The sequence below is a fragment of the Pseudophryne corroboree genome, chromosome 4 (assembly GCF_028390025.1).
Source record: "Pseudophryne corroboree isolate aPseCor3 chromosome 4, aPseCor3.hap2, whole genome shotgun sequence".
Taxonomy (NCBI): domain Eukaryota; kingdom Metazoa; phylum Chordata; class Amphibia; order Anura; family Myobatrachidae; genus Pseudophryne; species Pseudophryne corroboree.
This window is the reverse complement of record NC_086447.1, coordinates 415,953,711-415,974,631: the sequence shown is the minus strand read 5'-3', so window position 1 is coordinate 415,974,631 and position 20,921 is coordinate 415,953,711. Positions and strand designations below refer to the sequence as shown.

The 20,921-nt window shown below is 46.3% G+C and overlaps 1 protein-coding gene across 2 annotated transcripts in view; it reads right to left on the bottom strand.

The window, feature by feature from the left end:
* Positions 1 to 20,921, bottom strand: part of LOC134909670 (probable ATP-dependent RNA helicase DDX43) — a 575,661-nt gene that overhangs the window by 298,666 nt on the left and 256,074 nt on the right. For both annotated transcript variants that reach the window (XM_063916810.1, XM_063916811.1), the window contains exon 7: positions 2,929 to 3,047. In XM_063916810.1, the coding sequence (XP_063772880.1) occupies positions 2,929 to 3,047 (119 nt within the window). The remainder of the gene's footprint in view (positions 1 to 2,928; positions 3,048 to 20,921) is intronic.

Below are 20,921 nucleotides of genomic sequence, written 5' to 3'. Positions count from 1 at the left end.
GGAGGGCCAGATCAAGTGGCTTTGAGGACCTTATACGGCCCGCGGGCCTGAGGTTCCCCACCCCTGCCTTAGACTTAGGGTTATAGGTAGCCGGAAATCTGACCTTTTTTGATTCAGCCTCTGATTCTAGGACATCCGATAAAGGTTTTCCAAATAATATATTACCAACGAAAGGCAATGCTTCCAATTCTTTCTTGGATTCCTCATCTGCCTTCCAGGTACGTAGCCAAACTGCTCTGCGAGCGATTACTGTCAAGGCTGAAGCTTTAGAAGCAACTGTACCTACATGAATTGCTGCTTCTTCCAAGTACTGGGCAGATTGTCTTAAACGGCAAAAAACGATCCTCTTGCTCCCTAGTAGGAGAAGGGATGTCATTCTCTAGTTCCTCTATCCATTCGCCCATTGCCTTTGCTACCCAGGTCGAAGCCGTAGCAGGTCTTACCACTGCTCCTACTAGAGAAAATATATTTTTCAAAAGGCTATCTACCCTTCTGTCTGTGACATCATTTAGTGAGGTAGATGACAGTGGTAAAGCAGATTTATGCACAAGTCACAGAACATGTGCATCTACTTTTGGAGGAACTTCTCTTTTCAAACAATCCACAGCTGGGAATGGATAATAAGAATCCCATCTTTTAGGACCCTTATACTTTATACTGGGCTCCGCCCAAGATTCATCCATCATTTCCGTCAGCTCATCTGACGCTGGGAATTCAGCCTGCCCTGATTTTGTTCGTTTAAATACAGGTGCTTTAGCTTTTAACACTGTCTTGGCTGGCTCTTCCAACGAGAGAACAGCCTTCACAGCATTAATAAGATCAGCTACATCTTCTGAACTAAAACTCTGCGACTGATCATCATACGGAGTATTCGAATTTACTGCATCATCATCCGTTGTATCATCTTGTGTAGTCTGCCACACAGACGTATCTGTCTTAGTCTTACCTGTCCCTTGGTTGTAGAGGCTACTGGAACAAGCCATAGGAAGGGAGCTGCATGTATGGGTTCATAGTGTAACCGAACCCTTGAGGTGGTGCTACCGGAGTTAACTTGTCCACTATAGAAGATAGAGTCTTTGCGAACATATTCCATGGTGGCTCTGTTGGTGGTTGAACCAACTCCTGTTTTTTACTTCGCTGAAAAGTGAAACAGTTTGCACACAAACCCTCATAAGTGACCAATTGATTCATATCAATTACCCCTGACTTACAAGATAAGCATGTTAGGGCTGTAGGAGTGCTTGATAAATTCTCCTCATCACTTTTACCGCTCACAGACATGGTAATAATCTGTTATTGACTACACAATTTGTGACTGAAAATCACCCTATATGCAAGTATATAGAGGTGAGATCAATCTGACCACAGTGCACCTGATTTGAGGGTCAGAACAGGACTGACATTACACAGAAAAGTCAGCACACATACTAGCAGTCAGTCACATGTTAAAGCATTTAGACATTGTCATATGAGAATACAACCTCCATAACAACTTATACATAAGCAGGAAAATTGTACTTCTGTTTTTAACTTGTTCTTTTTTCAACATAACATGCAGAAAACACAGTAATATACAGGTCTCATATGCAATAGGTACTAAAAATGAACAATTCATACTAAGAAGTAGAGAGAATTTTTAGTACTGTATACCCTGCCTCCGGAGAGCGGGATACAGGGAGACTCACCACACTTCCATATCCAAGCAAATACGCTTGTAAGACGCTGAGTGGATTCAGACGCTACTGATGTACACTACCGCTCTTGATAACTGATGACGGACACGGACGCTGAGCGACTTCCACGTGTATGCAGACGCTAAGGCCTGCGACTCGGTCTGGGCGGGATCTCTAGTGTACACAACCGCAGTATCTAAGCTGCGACAGAGTACCCTCGTGGTAGCGTCTGAGCCGGAAGTGAGGTCATTCAGTTCATGAAACGAGAGACGCTCGGAAACTGGCCATGAACTCGGAGGGGCGGCCAGGAGAGCGTCTGAATCCCCCTGTTGACTTAAACTCCCAGGATCACGGCCTCTACCTAGTCCTGGCGCCTATGATCCCCGGAGCGTAGCGCTGTCGCACTCGAGATGTTCGGCGCATCAACACACTGTTTGTAGTCTCCACCAAATCAGTGTAGCTGTGTCCTGACCCCTCTAGTAAGAGGAAGTCCATAGACTCACCGTCTCCCCATGCTCCGGCCACAGCCTGGTTACGTCTGCTGGACCTGCTAGAACATCCGACACAGACGCCCGTCGAGACAGCACTAATACCCGAAGGTAAGCGTTGTTTCGACCCGGTGGGGAGTTGTTGGAGCAACTCTTTCTAGTATGCGTTTAAGACGCTGTTAAGAGAAGTCGCTCAAAAAAATATAGTAAGTCTATAAAAATAAAATAATAAAAGCTTGAGGCTGCTTTCTCAGCAGCCCTGCGACCATGCGGCTTCCTGCCGCACCAAGCAAAAAACTGATTTGACTGAGTCAGGGGGCGGGACTATATGGTGAAGGCCCCAATGCATCCTGGGAGGCCAGAAAGCTCGTGACCGTGTTGGTGCCATTTCCGCTATCGCGCAACTATATCCCAATGTTATCCTGTGGATAATCCTGTGGACGCAGCCAGAGAAAAAATGTTATCTTGCAAACATGTTGAGGACGACACAATACCATATGCATAGTATTTTGAATGGTTCAAATATTTATAATTGGGCAGCTATATAAGCACACATAATAATGTTTTGTGGTGCACAAAGTAGGAAAAGGTAGTGCAAAATTTTAGAAATTGGGCCAAAAAAAAAGAAGCGGAGACAGTGGTGTAAAAAGTGCAATGCTATATCCACTATATAGGGAGACAGAAAGGACATGAATATAAAAGTAAAACACACTTCTAACAATGAGTACCAATGTATAATAAAAGCAATCTTAAATGAGCAACCTTACATTGGTTGAAGATCTAAGTGAATGAATCCTGGTAGTAAATACGCCAATGTTTTTCCTGTGCCTGTTTGTGCAATCCCAATAAGATCCATTCCTTGGAGGATGATTGGCCATGCCTGGGACTTTAAAATACACACAGTAGAAAAGAATGTTAAAAGCAGTGCAAACACTTGGAAAGAGGATTTTTTTGTACTTACCGTTCAATCTATTTCTCAGAACTCATCTGGGGATACTAGTAAACCTTTGGGTTGTAAAAGGCAACAAACCAGTAGCATAAACAAGATTCAAACTTAACTTGTTTGAAATATTGCTCCTCTCCATCTACATCCCATAAGGCCATTGGACTTACAGGAAAACAGTTGCAATTTAACAAGCCCGTAGGAGTGCCAGCAGACAAACAGACCCATATTGAACGAGAGCGAACAAGGACAGAGTTAGAGAAGGGAAGGCAATGCATTGCCCCCAGATGGAGTAAGAGAAATACATTTAGTGGAATATCAAATATCCTCTTTTCTCTCTCTCATCCAATCTAGGGGACTCTGGAATACCTTCAGGACGTTCCAAAGCTGCCACTAGGGGGGCACAAAGCAATCGCAAAACTATCCACCTGCACTACAGTTTTCAAATTCAAACATCCAAATAACAGAACTAGAAGCTTGCCTGTTAGAGTGGGCCACATTTATATGATAAGGCATTGTAAACATATTCAGAGTAGTTTAATATAATAAAAACTAACAGGTCCGTGAAAGTCATATAGCCAGCAATTAACTTGCATATGGATCCATCAACCAGAGGAAGCAGAGAAACTCTCTATCCAGGCATAAATCACAATATAGAGCCAATACTATGGCAAGCAAGATATGGCTCAGGTAAAGGCTAATGTAGCCTAGTAAACGCAGGAATGCAAACTACAAAGAAAGAAACAAAGGTCCACAACACAAGGCAGCTCTGCCTCAGACACTTATGAGACATAAGTCAGCGCAGGCCCTGTCTTCATAAAGCAACAGTTACAGTAGCAAAAACGGAAAATAAACACCCCATGAATCAAGCGACTGGAAAGTCGACATCGGCAATTCTACAAAAGACCAAAAGATTGCAATACAGAACAAGTTGGGAAACATTGACAGGGGAAATGTGGAAAAACCCCTAAAGGAAGAGGCTGAAAGGTAACCAACATTCACAGAAAGAACCAGCCAATACAGTATGACTATTAACTGAAAAAGGAGATTACATTTAAAACAACCAAAGAACTGTGATGGCATCCCATAAGAATGAGCCCTGGTCTTGCACAGAACAAGCAATGTAAAGGGTTAAAAGTGAGCGTTAACAGTCAAGAACTGTGGGATCCAAATCACCAGGACATTCCATCTGACCCCAGAGGAACCACAATACTGTCTATGCCAAAGGCCTCAGGATGACTCTATAAAGAGCACAGATGCCACCACCAAAGCAACAAATCACAATGGTGACTGTCCCCTAGAAGGGAGTGAGTGAACACCCGAAGCCCAAAACCTCCAAAAAAAGGTAAAGATACTGCATTAGCACTCTTGAAAAAAAGATCCATGATCATAACATATCATACCAAGAAAAAGGAAAGGATCCTGGCTGATTTGATATCTCCACAACCACCACCATGGAACCAATGAGTCCTGACAATGGGGTTCTCAAAAATGAAGGTGGTGAAAAAAAAGAAGGATACCTAGCAATATTATGATTAGGCAGGAAAGATGACGGCTCCCTTGTTACCAGTGGTAACTGAATGGAGCAGGAGGAAAGAAGCAGATCTTGCAAGATGAGCAAGACCGCCCAGGGATGGATAAATGTTATCACGAGAAGGCCATAAGAATCTTGCCAGAAACGTGGAAGCACCAACTGAAACTGATGACCTTCCCAAATCTTATGACTCACTCAATAGTCTTTTGTATAGAGCGTAGAGCAGGGTTAACATAGTAACAGTTATGGAGGTTGAAAAAAATAAGATTTTACTCACCGGTAAATCTATTTCTCGTAGTCCGTAGTGGATGCTGGGAACTCCGAAAGGACCATGGGGAATAGCGGCTCCGCAGGAGACTGGGCACAACTAAAGAAAGATTTTAGGTCACCTGGTGTGCACTGGCTCCTCCCACTATGACCCTCCTCCAAGCCTCAGTTAGGACACTGTGCCCGGACGAGCTGACATAATAAGGAAGGATTTTGAATCCCGGGTAAGACTCCTACCAGCCACACCAATCACACCGTATAACTCGTGATACTATACCCAGTTTAACAGTATGAAAACAACTGAGCCTCTCAACAGATGGCTCAACAATAACCCTTTAGTTAACAATAACTATGTACAAGTATTGCAGACAATCCGCACTTAGGATGGGCGCCCAGCATCCACTACGGACTACGAGAAATAGATTTACCGGTGAGTAAAATCTTATTTTCTCTGACGTCCTAGTGGATGCTGGGAACTCCGAAAGGACCATGGGGATTATACCAAAGCTCCCAAACGGGCGGGAGAGTGCGGATGACTCTGCAGCACCGAATGAGAGAACTCAAGGTCCTCCTCAGCCAGGGTATCAAATTTGTAGAATTTTGCAAACGTGTTTGCCCCTGACCAAGTAGCTGCTCGGCAAAGTTGTAAAGCCGAGACCCCTCGGGCAGCCGCCCAAGATGAGCCCACCTTCCTTGTGGAATGGGCTTTTACTGATTTAGGATGCGGCAGTCCAGCCGCAGAATGCGCCAGCTGAATTGTGCTACAAATCCAGCGAGCAATAGTCTGCTTAGAGGCAGGAGCACCCAGTTTGTTGGGTGCATACAGGATAAATAGCGAGTCAGTTTTCCTGACTCTAGCCGTCCTGGAAACATAAATTTTCAAGGCCCTGACTACGTCCAGTAACTTGGAATCCTCCAAGTCCCTAGTAGCCGCAGGCACCACAATAGGTTGGTTCAAGTGAAAAGCTGATACCACCTTAGGGAGAAACTGGGGACGAGTCCTCAATTCCGCCCTATCCATATGGAAAATCAGATAAGGGCTTTTACATGACAAAGCTGCCAATTCTGACACACGCCTGGCTGAAGCCAAGGCCAATAACATGACCACTTTCCACATGAGATATTTTAGATCCACGATTTTAAGTGGCTCAAACCAATGTCATTTTAAGAAACTCAACACCACGTTGAGATCCCAAGGTGCCACTGGAGGCACAAACGGGGGCTGAATATGCAGCACTCCTATCACAAACGTCTGAACTTCAGGTAGTGAAGCTAGTTCTTTCTGGAAGAAAATCGACAGAGCCGAGATCTGTACCTTAATGGAGCCTAATTTCAGGCCCATAGTCACTCCTGCTTGTAGGAAATGCAGAAATCGACCTAGTTGAAATTCCTCTGTTGGGGCCTTTTTGGCCTCACACCAAGCAACATACTTCAGCCATATGCGGTGATAATGCTTTGCAGTTACATCTTTCCTGGCTTTAATCAGCGTAGGAATGACTTCCTCCGGAATGCCCTTTTCCTTCAGGATCCGGCGTTCAACCGCCATGCCGTCAAACGCAGCCGCGGTAAGTCTTGGAACAGACAGGGCCCCTGCTGCAGCAGGTCCTGTCTGAGCGGCAGAGGCCATGGGTCCTCTGAGATCATCTCTTGAAGTTCCGGGTACCACGCTCGTCTTGGCCAATCCGGAACCACGAGTATTGTTCTTACTCCTCGTTTTCTTATTATTCTCAGTACCCTTGGTATGACAGGCAGAGGAGGGAACACATAAACTGACTGGTACACCCACGGTGTCACTAGAGCGTCCACAGCTATCGCCTGAGGGTCCCTTGACCTGGCGCAATATCTCTCTAGTTTTTTGTTTAGGCGGGACGCCATCATGTCCACCTGTGGCCGTTCCCATCGATTTACAATCAACGTGAAGACTTCTGGATGAAGTCCCCACTCTCCCGGGTGGAGGTCGTACCTGCTGAGAAAGTCTGCTTCCCAGTTGTCCACTCCCGGAATGAACACTGCTGACAGTGCTAGTACGTGATTTTCCGCCCATCGGAGAATCCTTGTGGCTTCTGCCATTGCCATCCTGCTTCTTGTGCCGCCCTGTCGATTTACATGGGCGACTGCCGTGATGTTGTCTGACTGGATCAGTACCGGCAGGTGTAGAAGCAGGGATTTTGCCTGACTTAGGGCATTGTAAATGGCCCTTAGTTCCAGAATATTTATGTTTAGGGAAGTCTCCTGACTCGACCATAGTCCTTGGAAGTTTCTTCCCTGTGTGACTGCCCTCCAGCCTCGAAGGCTGGCATCCGTGGTCACCAGGACCCAGTCCTGTATGCCGAATCTGCGGCCCTCTAGAAGATGAGCACTCTGCAGCCACCACAGCAGAGACACCCTAGTTCTTGGAGACAGGGTTATTAGGCGATGCATCTGAAGATGCGATCCGGACCATTGGTCCAACAGGTCCCACTGAAAGATTCTGGCATGGAACCTGCCGAAAGGAATTGCTTCGTAAGAAGCCACCATCTTTCCCAGGACCCGCGTGCAGTGATGCACCGATACCTGTTTTGGTTTCAGGAGGTCTCTGACTAGAGATGACAGCTCCTTGGCTTTCACCTCCGGGAGAAACACTTTTTTCTGGACTGTATCCAGAATCATACCCAGGAACAGTAGACGTGTCGTCGGAACCAGCTGTGATTTTGGAATATTCAGAATCCAACCGTGCTGGTGTAGCACCTCCTGAGATAGTGCTACTCCCACCAACAACTGCTCCTTGGACCTCGCCTTTATTAGGAGATCGTCCAAGTACGGGATAATTAAAACTCCCTTTCTTCGAAGGAGTATCATCATTTCCGCCATTACCTTGGTAAACACCCTCGGTGCCGTGGAGAGTCCAAACGGCAGCGTCTGGAATTGGTAATGGCAATCCTGTACCACAAATCTGAGGTACTCCTGGTGAGGATAGTAAATGGGGACATGCAGGTAAGCATCCTTGATGTCCAGGGATACCATGTAATCCCCCTCGTCCAGGCTTGCAATAACCGCCCTGAGCGATTCCATCTTGAACTTGGATTTTTTTATGTATGTGTTCAAGGATTTCAAATTTAAAATGGGTCTCACCGAACCGTCCGGTTTCGGTACCACAAACAGTGCGGAATAGTAACCCCGTCCTTGTTGAAGTAGGGGCACCTTGATTATCACCTGCTGGGAATACAGCTTGTGAATTGCCGCTAGCACAGCCTCCCTGTCTGAAGGAGTAATCGGCAAGGCAGATTTTAGGAACCGGTGGGGTGGAGACGCCTCGAATTCCAGTTTGTACCCTTGAGATACTATTTGCAGGATCCAGGGATCCACCTGTGAGCGTGCCCACTGATCGCTGAAATTTTTGAGGCGGCCCCCCACCATACCTGGCTCCGCCTGTGGAGCCCCACCGTCATGCGGCGGACTTGGAAGAAGCGGGGGAGGACTTTTGCTCCTGGGAACCTGCTGTTTGTAGCAGCCTTTTTCCCCTACCTCTGGACAGAAAGGACCCGCCTTTTCCACGCCTGTTTTTCTGAGTCCGAAAGGACTGTACCTGATAAAACGGCGCCTTTTTAGGCTGTGAGGGAACATGGGGTAAAAATGCTGACTTCCCAGCTGTTGCTGTGGAAACTAGGTCCGAGAGACCATCCCCAAATAACTCCTCACCCTTATAAGGCAAAACTTCCATGTGCCTTTTTGAATCTGCATCCCCTGTCCACTGGCGAGTCCATAAGCCTCTCCTAGCAGAAATGGACAATGCACTTATTTTAGATGCCAGCCGGCAGATCTCCCTCTGTGCATCTCTCATGTATAAGACTGAGTCTTTTATATGCTCTATGGTTAGCAGAATAGTGTCCCTGTCTAGGGTGTCAATATTTTCTGACAGGGAATCTGACCACGCAGCGACAGCACTGCACATCCATGCTGACGCAATAGCTGGTCTAAGTATAATGCCTGAGTGTGTATATACAGACTTCAGGATCGCCTCCTGCTTTCTATCAGCAGGTTCCTTGAGGGCGGCCGTATCCGGAGACGGTAGTGCCACCTTTTTAGACAAACGTGTGAGCGCTTTATCCACCCTAGGGGGTGTCTCCCAACGTGACCTATCCTCTGGCGGGAAAGGGAACGCCATTAGTAACTTCTTAGAGATTACCAATCTTTTATCAGGGAAAGCCCACGCTTCTTAACACACTTCATTTAATTCTTCTGATGGGGGAAAAACTACGGGTAGTTTTTTCTCCCCAAACATAATACCCTTTTTAGTGGTACCTGGGTTTATATCAGAAATTTGTAACACCTCTTTCATTGCTTCAATCATGCAACGAATGGCCTTAGTGGACATTAGACAAGACTCATCGTCGTCGACACTGGTGTCAGTATCCGTGTCGACATCCGCGTCTGCCATCTGAGGTAGCGGGCGTTTTAGAGCCCCCGATGGCCTTTGAGACGCCTGGACAGGCACGAGCTGAGAAGCCGGCTGTCCCGCATTTGGCATGTCGTCAATTTTTTTGTGTAAGGAGTCGACACGTGCACGCAATTCCTTCCATAAGTCCATCCACTCAGGTGTCTGCCCCGCAGGGGGTGACATCCCTTCTATAGGCATCTGCTCCGCCTCCACATCATTATCCTCATCAAACATGTCGACACAGCCGTACCGACACACCGCACACACACAGGGAATGCTCTAACAGAGGACAGGACCCACAAAAGCCCTTTGGGGAGACAGAGTGAGAGTATGCCAGCACACACCAGAGCGCTATATAATGCAGGGACTAACTGAATTATGTCCCCTATAGCTGCTGTTATATATACTGCGCCTAAATTTAGTCCCCCCCCCTCTCTTTTTTACCCTTTTCTGTAGTGTAGACTGCAGGGGATAGCCAGGGAGCTTCCTTCCAGCGGAGCTGTGAGGGAGAAATGGCGCCAGTGTGCTGAAGGAGATAGCTCCGCCCCTTTTTCACGGACTATTCTCCCGCTTTTTTATGGATTCTGGCAGGGGTAATTATCACATATATAGCCTCTGGGGCTATATATTGTGGTATTTTTGCCAGCCAAGGTGTTTTTATTGCTGCTCAGGGCGCCCCCCCCTAGCGCCCTGCACCCTCAGTGACCGGAGTGTGAAGTGTGTATGAGGAGCAATGGCGCACAGCTGCAATGCTGTGCGCTACCTTGGTGAAGACTGATGTCTTCTGCCGCCGATTTTCCGGACCTCTTCTTGCTTCTGGCTCTGTAAGGGGGACGGCGGCGCGGCTCCGGGACCGAACACCAAGGCCAGTTCCATGCGGTCGATCCCTATGGAGCTAATGGTGTCCAGTAGCCTAAGAAGCCCAAGCTAGCTGCAAGCAGGTAGGTTCGCTTCTTCTCCCCTTAGTCCCTCGCTGCAGTGAGCCTGTTGCCAGCAGGTCTCACTGTAAAATAAAAAACCTAATTATATACTTTCTTTTTAGAAGCTCAGGAGAGCCCCTAGTGTGCATCCAACCTCGGCCGGGCACAAAATCTAACTGAGGCTTGGAGGAGGGTCATAGTGGGAGGAGCCAGTGCACACCAGGTGACCTAAAAGCTTTCTTTAGTTGTGCCCAGTCTCCTGCGGAGCCGCTATTCCCCATGGTCCTTTCGGAGTTCCCAGCATCCACTAGGACGTCAGAGAAAAGACAAAAATGTCCATCTAGTTAACCTTTTTTATAATTCTTACACTAATCTGTGTTTATTTTCCTATACTGACCCAGATGAAGTTAAGTTATTAAGTCTAACACTATAAATCATGCTTTTTCTAATATACACTCACTTTAATTGCTATATCCTTGGATATTTCTTTCAGTTAGGTATTTATCTTATCCATTTTTAAACATACTGATTGAGTCCACCATTACTACATTCTCAGGCAGTGAATTCCAAATACTCACTGCCCTTACTGTGAAGAACCCTTTCCTTCGTTGGGTATGAAAATTCCTCTCCTCTAACCTAAGGAGACCAGCAGTACTGGCACCGAACAGTATCAGCTTGTGAGCCTCCCAGGATGCACTGGGCTCCTCTCCCTCATACCCCACCCCCATGCTCAGGCACTCTCCAGCTCAAAGCAGTAGCTGGAGAGAGGAGAGAAGAAGAATGGTACACACAGTAGGGAACTGGTGACGGTAAAAGAAATCCATTGAAGCTAGATGCGTCAGGGTGGGCAACCTGTGGATTTCATGGACCTCTAAGAAAAAATAGTTAACGAAAGTAAGTTTTACCATAACGCTTTCTTTTCTTCTTCTTCGGAGTCCATGGTCTCCACTGGAATAACCTCAGGGATGTCCCAAAGCAGTTGTTATAGGCAGGGAACGCTCCTAAGCTGAAATATACGTTATGGTAAGAACTTACCGTTGATAACGGTATTTCTCCTATGTCCACAGGTTGCACAGGATAACAATGGGATATGATGGAGCGACAGCGGATTGGCACCAAACGATCGCAAGCTTTCAGTTCTCCCAGGATGCAAAGGGCTCATCCATATATCCCCGCCCACTGGCTCAGGCAAATCAGTTGTATTCCAAAGCATTTAGGCAGGAGCATCATGTAGAATCCTATTCAGGCGAGAACAACACACATGTACACCCTTCCATGCAAGAGGGAAGAGTTTAGCGAGTATAAAGATCCTCAAATTAGGTGCGTCAGGGTGGGATTCCTGTGGAACCTGTGGACATAGAAGAAATACAGTTATCAACGGTAAGTTCTTACCATAACGTATATTTCTCCGGCTGGGTCCACAGGTTATCCACAGGATAACAATGGAATTTCCCAAAGCAATTTAGTGGTGGGGACGCTCCTGAGTGGACAGGAGAACCTTGCGCCCGAATTCAGTGTCATGAGAGGCAAAAGTATCCAAGGCATAATGTCTAATGAAAGTGTTAATGGAAGACCATGTGGCTGCCTTACATATATGTTCTGCTGAAGCACCATGTTGTGCTGCCCATGAAGGACCTACCTTACGAGTAGAGTGAGCAGAGACATTAGCCGGAACCGGGAGATCAGCTTGAGAATACGCTTCTGAAATAGTAATTCGAAGCAATCTTGCTAGCGTCTGTTTAGTAGCAGGCCATCCTCTCTTGTGAAATCCGTAGAGAATGAAGAGAGAATCTGTCTTTCTGATGGCACTGGTACGATCCAAGTAGATCCTTAATGCCCGGACTACGTCCAGAGACGCTTCTCCCGCAGATAGTCCCGATACCTGAAAAGCCAGCACTACAATTTCTTCATTAAGGTGGAATTTAGACACCACCTTAGTAAGATACCCAGACCTAGTTCTGAGAACTGCTTTATCTGGATAAAAAAAATCAGAAAAGGAGAACAACATGACAGCCCTCCTAAATCTGACACTCTTCTAGCTGATGCCATAGTCAGTAGAAAGAGAACTTTAGCAGTCAACCATTTCAGATCCACTTTATTAAGTGGTTCAAACGGAGCAACTTGAAGGGCTTTGAGAATTAGACTTAAGTCCCAAGGCACTGCAGGAGGAACAAAAGGCGGTTGAATGTGCAGCATTCCCTGGAAAAAAGTACGCATATCCTGTAAATTGGCAATTTTCCTTTTGGAACCATACAGTCAATGCCGATACTTGCACTCTCAAGGAAGCCACCTTCAAACCCTTATCCATTCCTGCCTGAAGCAAATCTAAGAGCCTGGAAACTTGGAAAGATTTTGGGTCTATATTTCCTTTAATGCACAAATGAATATAGGTCTGCCATATTCGGTGATAAATGCGAGCTGAGGAGGGTTTCCTTGCTCTGAGCATGGTTTGAATTACCTGTTGTGAGAATCCTCTTGACTTCAGGATAGAGGTTTCAAGAGCCACGCCGGCAACAATAGTCGATCCAGAAAGATTGCTCTGGGATCCTTTGTTCTTGACCCGTATGCTGGCACTTTGTTGTTCAGACGGGACGCCATGAGATCTATCTCTGGCAAACCCCACTTGTCTACCAGAGTCTGAAAGACTTCCGGGTGTAAAGCCCATTCGCTTGCTTGAATGACGTGTCGATTGAAGAAATCCGCTTCCCAGTTTAGGACTCCCGGAACGAACACTGCGGACAATGGGGGTAATTCTGAGTTGATCGCAGCAGGAATTATTTTAGCAGTTGGGCAAAACCATGTGCACTGCAAGAGGGGCAGATATAACATGTGCAGAGAGAGTTAGATTTGGGTGTGGTGTGTTCAATCTGCAATCTAAATTGCAGTGTAAGAATAAAGCAGCCAGTATTTACCCTGCACAGAAACAAAATAACCCACCCAATATTACTCTACACATGTTATATCTGCCCCCCCTGCAGTGCACATGGTTTTGCCCAACTGCTAACAAAATTCCTGCTGCGATCAACTTGGAATTACTCCCATTGCTGGGAGATGGAGTTCTGCCCATTTTAGTATGTGACTTACCTCCTCTATTGCTTTTTTGCTGCGAGTTACTCCTTTATGGTTGAGGTACGCTACTGCCGTCGCATTGTCCGAGCGGATCTGGACTGGTTTTCCTTGCAAAGTGTCTTTTGCCTGAATCAGTGCCATGTATATGGCCCGAAGCTCCAACAGGTTTATTGACAGGCAACTTTCTTCTGTGGTCCACTGTCCTTGGAACCATAATTTTCCGGACACTGCTCCCCAGCCTTGAAGACTGGCATCTGTTGTCGGGCTCTCCCAATTTGAAATCCAAAAGGGTCTCCCCTTGTCTAGACTGGATGTCTGCAGCCACCAGGCTAATGACCTTCTTACTTTTTCTGAAAGTACTATGGTCTGTTTCTTTATCGTCTGATGTACTCCATTCCATTTGGCCAGAATCAGACGCTGCAGATGTCTTGAGTGGAATTGTGCATACTCCACCATGTCGAATGTTGACACCATCAAACCCATCAATTGCATTGCTGCATGAATTGATATTGTTTGACTGTGTAACAACTCCTGAATCCTTAACTGCACCTTGGATATTTTGTTCCGAGGTAAAAATATTTTCTGCAGACTTGAATCCAATACAGCCCCCAAGTGAATCATCCGTTGTGATGGAATCAGAGATGACTTTGCCCAATTTATGAGCCATCTGTGGCTCTGTAGACAAGAAATTGTCTGCTGGAGATGGCCCAAGCACATTTGGTGGGACTGTGCCAGGATTAAAAGATCGTTGAGGTATGGAAAAATTCTTATCTCCTGCTTTCGGAGATAAGCTGCCATAACCACCATAATCTTGGTAAATACTCTGGGGGCTGTGGCTAACCTAAAGGGTAAAGCCTGGATCTGAAAATGTTGCTGGAGGATGGCGAACCTGAGGTAATACTGATGAGACAGTGCTATAGGAACATTCAGGTAAGCATACTGTATATCCATGGATACCATGTAATGCCCTGGTTCCATGGCTAAAACTATGGAGCATAAGGTCTCACGTGGAACAGTGGTACCCAAATGTATTTGTTTAACATTTTGAGATTGAGAATCAGCCGAAACGACCCATTTGGTTTCTGAACTAAAAACAGGTTGGAGTAAAAACCCTGTCCCCGTTGTGCAGGGGGTACTGGAAAAATTACTCCTGACTGAAGCAATTTCTGAAATGCTTCTTGCAGGGCTCTGGCCTTCGTCTCTATCTGAGACGGGCTGTTACAGAAGAACCTTTGAGGAGGCCGCTTCTTGAAAGGGAAAACATAACCCAGAGATACCACTTCTTGCACCCAGGCATCTGTTGTAGACTGCTGCCACATCTGTATTAGAACCTTTGAGGAGGCCGCTTCTTGAAAGGGAAAACATAACCCAGAGATACCACTTCTTGCACCCAGGCATCTGTTGTAGACTGCTGCCACATCTGTGCAAAATGAAGAAGTCAGCTTCCCACCCTGGGGTCCCCCAGGCGGAGGCTCGCACCATCAGGCTGATGGCTTATCTTCTGGTTTGGAAGCTGGCCCAATGCTTCTTTGCCTTACCAAACTTATTGTATTGGGGCTGCTTATGATCACTTATTCCTTTTACTTTTCCTTGCGACCGAAATGGCCAAAAAACCCAGACCCTTAGGTCTGGGTATATATGTGGCAGGAAACCTGACCACCTTCGATTCGACTTCTGATTCCAGAATATCTGTCAATTCCTTACCAAACAGAATATTCCCCACAAAAGGCAAAGATTCCAGAACCTTTTTCGATTCTGAATCAGCTTTCCATGTGCGCAGCCAAACTGCTCTGCGAGCAGCTACTGTTAATGCTGATGCTTTAGAAGCAATAGTACCCATATCTATTGCCGCTTTTTCTAAGAATACTGCAGCCTGTTTCATGTGAGCTATATGGGATTCCTGCTCCCTAGTAGGTGCTGAAAGCCCGTCTTCCAGTACCTCAGTCCATTCAGCTACTGCTTTTGCCATCCAAGCTGAAGCCATAGCTGGCCTTATGACTGCCCCTGACAGAGAAAATATGGTTTTCAAAAACCCATCCACTCTCCTGTCTGTGACATCATTCAATGACATTGACGGCAAAGGCAATATAGCTTTTCGCACTAATCGAATGACATGCTTATCTACCTTAGGAGGCACTTCCCTTTTTAAACAGTCCCCAGTTGGAAAAGGGTAATTGGAATCCCATTTTCTGGGAATTCTGTATTTTTTATTGGGCGTATCCAAGCTTCTTCCATGATTTCCATCAGCTGATCTGATCCTGGAAACTCGACCCTAACTGTTTTGGGACGTTTAAACACAGGTGCCTTAGTTTTTAACACTGGCTCTGCTGAATCCTCTAAGGACAGAATAGCCTTCATTGCTCCAATTAATTCAGCTTTATCCACTGAGATGATACCTTCCACCTGTTCTTCATATGATGAAGCAGAGTATATAGAGCTATCAACATCTGATGTATCATCCTGTGTAACCTGTGAATTTGATGATTTATTTACACCCGGTTTATCAGCTTGCTGTGTATCCTGAGCTGTACCGTAATAAGGGAGCTGCATGTATGGGTTAATAGTGTATCCTACTGCTGGTATTGAAGCTGTAGGAATTACCTATTCAGCTATATTGGATAAGGTCTGTGCAAACATCGCCCAAGGTGGATCTACCTGCCGTTGAACAGGGATCTGCCTTGCAATCTGCTGAAAAGCAAAACAATTTGCACATAAACCATCATGTGCCAGATCCTGAGAGGATAATCCCGTTTTGCAGTACAAACATGTTATGAGTGTTGGTGTTACTGTCAGTGTAACCTCGTCCCTTTTGCCGCTCTTAGACATGATAAATAATCAGCTTTTCACAGTGTACTACACAGTTTGTGACTGTAATCACTTTACCTTATTAAAGTGATATCAATCTGACCCTACCCATGCATCAGCATTGAGGTTCAGAAGAAACCACTGACAAACATATATAAAGTCAGCAATTAAACTAGCAGTCAGTCACATGTTATATATTAATCATATGAGCATATTATCAACTACAAACACAATTCAAAGTATGTAGGAGTACATATTACTGAATTTTGTTCTATACAGATCTTAACGTACTCAAGACGCAATGCGAAGAAAACCACAGTAATGTACACAGACTAATATGCAATAGGCACTTAAATTTAACTATTCATACTGACAAGTAGATAGAAATTTAGTGCTGTATAACCCGTACTCAGTAGAGTGGGATACAGGGAGACTCACCTCACTTCCAAGATCGATCAATACGTTAGCGAATGCTGAGTGGATCCAGACGCTACTAGTGTACACTGTCGCTCCGGGAACATTAAGTGGACACAGATGCACTGTGCATACAGACGCACCGGTCATACAGACGCCTGTCCTGCGACCGGGTCTCCTCGCGGTAACATTTAGTGAACACAGACGCAGTGGCCTATGCTGCGACGAGACCCCTTGTGGTAGCGTCTGAGACGGAAGTGAGGCAATCAGTTCATGGCGGGAGAACGACGGAAACTGGTCATGAGCTGGGGGGAGGGGCGACCAGGAGAGCATTTGACTCCCCACCACTGACATCAACTCTAGGGATCGCAGCCTCATACTATTCCTGGCACCTTATGATCCCTAAAGCTTAGCGCTGGAGCACCCGTGGTGGCAGCGCGTCAGCTACTGTTTGGTAGTCACCTCCGAAACCAGTGCGGCTGTGTCCGTATTCCCCTTCTACGCGGAACCGATGCTTTACCTTCTCCCCGTGCTCTGGTCACAGCCTGGTAACGTCTGCTGGACCTGCTAGTATATCCAACATAGACGCCTGTCGAGACAGCACTTGTACCGTGGGTAAGCGTTGCTGCGACCCGGCGGAGAGTTGTTGGTGCGACTCTTTCCAATATGCTTTAAGACGATGTTAGGAAAGATCACTCAAAAACATAGTAAGACTATTAAAAATAAAATAATAAAGCTTAGGGCTGCCATAGAACAGAAGCCCTGTGACCATGGTCCGGCTCCTGTCGCACCACACAAAAAAAACTGATTTGCCTGGGTCAGTGGGCAGGGATATATGGACGAGCCCATTGCATCCTGGGAGGACTGAAAGCTTGTGATCGTTTGGTGATGTCGCTCCATCATATCCCATTGTTATCCTGTGGATAACCTGTGAACCCAGCCGGAGAAAGGACGACATTGCGGCCAAAGGTTGCGCCCTGAGAAGCAAAAGTATCAAAGGCATATAACCTAAGAAACGTGTGGGCAGAAGACCACATAGCAGCCTTGCATTGTTGTTCAGCAGATGCTCTACGGCGAGCTGCCCACGAAGGACACACAGAGCGGGTAGGAGTGTGTAGAGACTGTACTTGGAACTGGAAGATCAGCCTGCGTGTAATCCTGTGAGATGGTCATGCAGAGCCAACGTTCCAACGATTGCACAGTGGCAGGCCTACCCCACTTGTAGAATCCATAGAGTATTAACAGGGAATCAGTTTACCGAACGAAACTAATACAGTCCACGAGAGCACGGACCACATCCAACGAGGCTTCTATTTGTGAAAGGCCAGGCTCCTGGAAGGCTGGTACAAGGGTTTTGTTGATATAGAATTTAGACACTACCTTAGGTAGGAATTCCCGTGTAGTCAGAAGGACCGCCCGGTACTGGTGAAAAATCAAAAAAGGGGAGCGACAGGAGACAGCTCCCAAGTTGGAGACTCTTCGGGCTAAAGCGATGGGCAGTAGAAAGAGTCTTAGCAGTTAACCACTTGAGGTCCACAGTTTCCAATGGTTCAAAAGGAATCTGTTGTAAGGCCCGAATAACCAAGGACAGATTCCATGGAATAACCGGAGGAATGAATGGAGGCTGTATCCATCCGGACAAGGCCGAGACCAGGACCTTCAGAGAAGTCAGGCGAAGACCCAAGGTTAGACCGGCCTGTAAGAAGGCTAACAGCCTAGAGATCCTAAAAACTTTAGCATCGTAGTTACAATGAGCACACCACTGAAAGTAGGAGTGCCAGATACAGTAATATATATGGGCTGAGGCGGCTTTCTGAACCTGAAGCATAGTTTGAACCACCGCACCGGAAAAGCCTTTTTCCCTTAGGATAGATGTCTAAAGAGCCACGCCGTCAAAGACCAGCGAGGCAGGGCCTCCGAGAGAACAGGTCTGGACGTAGAGGCAGAGGGAAGGGCTCGTCTATGGATGGACATTGAAGACTCGTGAACCAATAGCCTCTGGGCCATGTCGGAGCCACAAGGAGTAGCGTGCCGCCGTCGTCCTTGAACCTGCACAGTACTCTGGGAAGAAGAGACGCTGGAGGGAAGAGATAAAAAAAACTAAAGGTACTGTGAAGCGCATCCACGAAGCTCACTCCCGGATCTCTTGTCCTAGCCCCGTAGACTGGAACTTTGTGGTTGAGTCTGGAGACCATGAAATACACGCCTTGAAGACCCCACTTGCACATCAGAAGCTGAAAGACGTCTGGATTTAGAGACCACTCTCTGGCGTGAACATCCGTCGACTGAGAAAGTCTGCTTCCCAGTTGAGGACTCCCAGAATGAATATTGCGGCGACAGCCAGATGATGGAGTTCTGCCCAGGAGAGAATCAGAGTTACTTCCGGCATCGCTGCTGCACTGCGAGTGCCTTCCTGTTTATGTAAGCCACTACCGTGGCATTGTCTGACTGGATTTGTTCCAGAGAACACTGTAGAAGGTCCTGAGCCATTTGAAAGGCCCAGTACACCAGGGACGTGTGGTGAACTAAATGGCTCGAGGCGGCACTTTCTAACACCAAAGCCAGATTTACGCACAATAAATGAGCCAAAGGGTACATCTGGGCATTATACACAGGTGCAACAGTATAAACTCCTGGACATTTGGTGAGTTTTGATCAGACATGCGCAGAAAAGATAGGCAGGTGAGGCACTGCCTCACCTCCCATAAACTTCTTACTCCAGAGTTTTGGCCATAAAAATGATTAGAATAATACAAAGAAGATATTTGAAAAAAACGCTTTGAAATATACTTTATACAGTCAAAACTCACAAACGTTAGTATGACAGGAAAGGCTCTTCCTCATCTCACTGCGGTGCACTGTCCAAGTTCCCTTTCCGTCAGAGACCAGCGACCCTAAAATGAGTGACTGCCTGTGACAGTTCCACACCCCCGGAGACTGGCATCCATGGTGAGAAGCGTTCAGTGCGGAATCCAGAATGGCCAACCCTTGTCCAGGTTGGATGTGTGTAACCACCATAAGAGGGACACCCAAACATCCTGTGGCAGTATCAGTGTATGTGATTTGAACTGTTGTGGCAGACCACTCCATCTGGAGAGTATCAGGTGTTTTGTAGAGGCTTGGAGTGAAATTTCCACCACGTCAAAGGTGGATACCATAGAGCCTAGGGTCTGCATCGCCAAATGGATCGAGACCCTTTGTCTGTGAAGTAGATAGCGGATACGCAACTGCACTGCCAAAACCTTGTCTTGGAAGGAAGAGGACATATCTATCTCTCTCCCTCTCGATATATATATATATATATATATAAAAGAAGATTTTAAACCTACCGGTAAATCTTTTTCTCCTAGTCCGTAGAGGATGCTGGGGACTCCGTAAGGACCATGGGGTATAGATGGGCTCCGCAGGAGACATGGGCACTTTAAGACCTTTAATGGGCATGAACTGGCTCCTCCCTCTATGCCCGTCCTCCAGACTCCAGTTATAGGAACTGTGCCCAGAGAAGAAGGACATTTCGAGGAAAAGGATTTTGTTAATCAAGGGTGGGACACATACCAGCTCACACCACAAAAACACCGTACAACATGGTATATAAGTAAACCAGTTAACAGTATGAACAACAACAGAAAACAGCAACAACCTGATTTCAACAGTAACACAACCTGTGTGTACCTTATCAATAACTATGTACAATTATTGCAGATTTCAGTCTGCACTGGGACGGGCGCCCAGCATCATCTACGGACTAGGAGAAAAAGATTTACCGGTAGGTTTAAAATCTTATTTTCTCTTGCGTCCTAGAGGATGCTGGGGACTCTACGTAAGGACCATGAGGTTTATACCAAAGCTCCAAACCGGGCGGGAGAGTGCGGATGACTCTGCAGCACCGATTGAGCAAACATGAGGACCTCATCAGCCAGGGTATCAAACTTGCAAGAAAGGTAATAGATACCCAAGAGTATTCGGGCGCTGTGAGGCGAGGTGCTCTGCTAAGCAGCAGCCAAATTTAAGAGGGAAGTCACTCCCAATATATTTACACTGAAAAAGAGAAAGAAGGGAGGCTGCGCTTCAGGAGAAAAGGAACAATAATCCACTAAATGTGTACAGTTTTATAATTTATTAAAAACACTAACTTATTAAAAAGCAGCAATTTTCATAAAATTAAATGTGCCATGTGCATACAAAAAAAGGGAATGATTTTTTACCCAGAGTATTGGTTCAGGATAGATATCATATGAACTCGGTAGGATCCGTTCCAAGTATTGCCCTAGAATACTGAAAGTCCAGTTGTAATCCACTGTGTAGAGTCCCTGTTAGATGTTGTTATGAGAGTCCTTTATAAATTCCATATGCCGCTAGAGGATTGGATTGGAATGCAATGTCCCGTATAC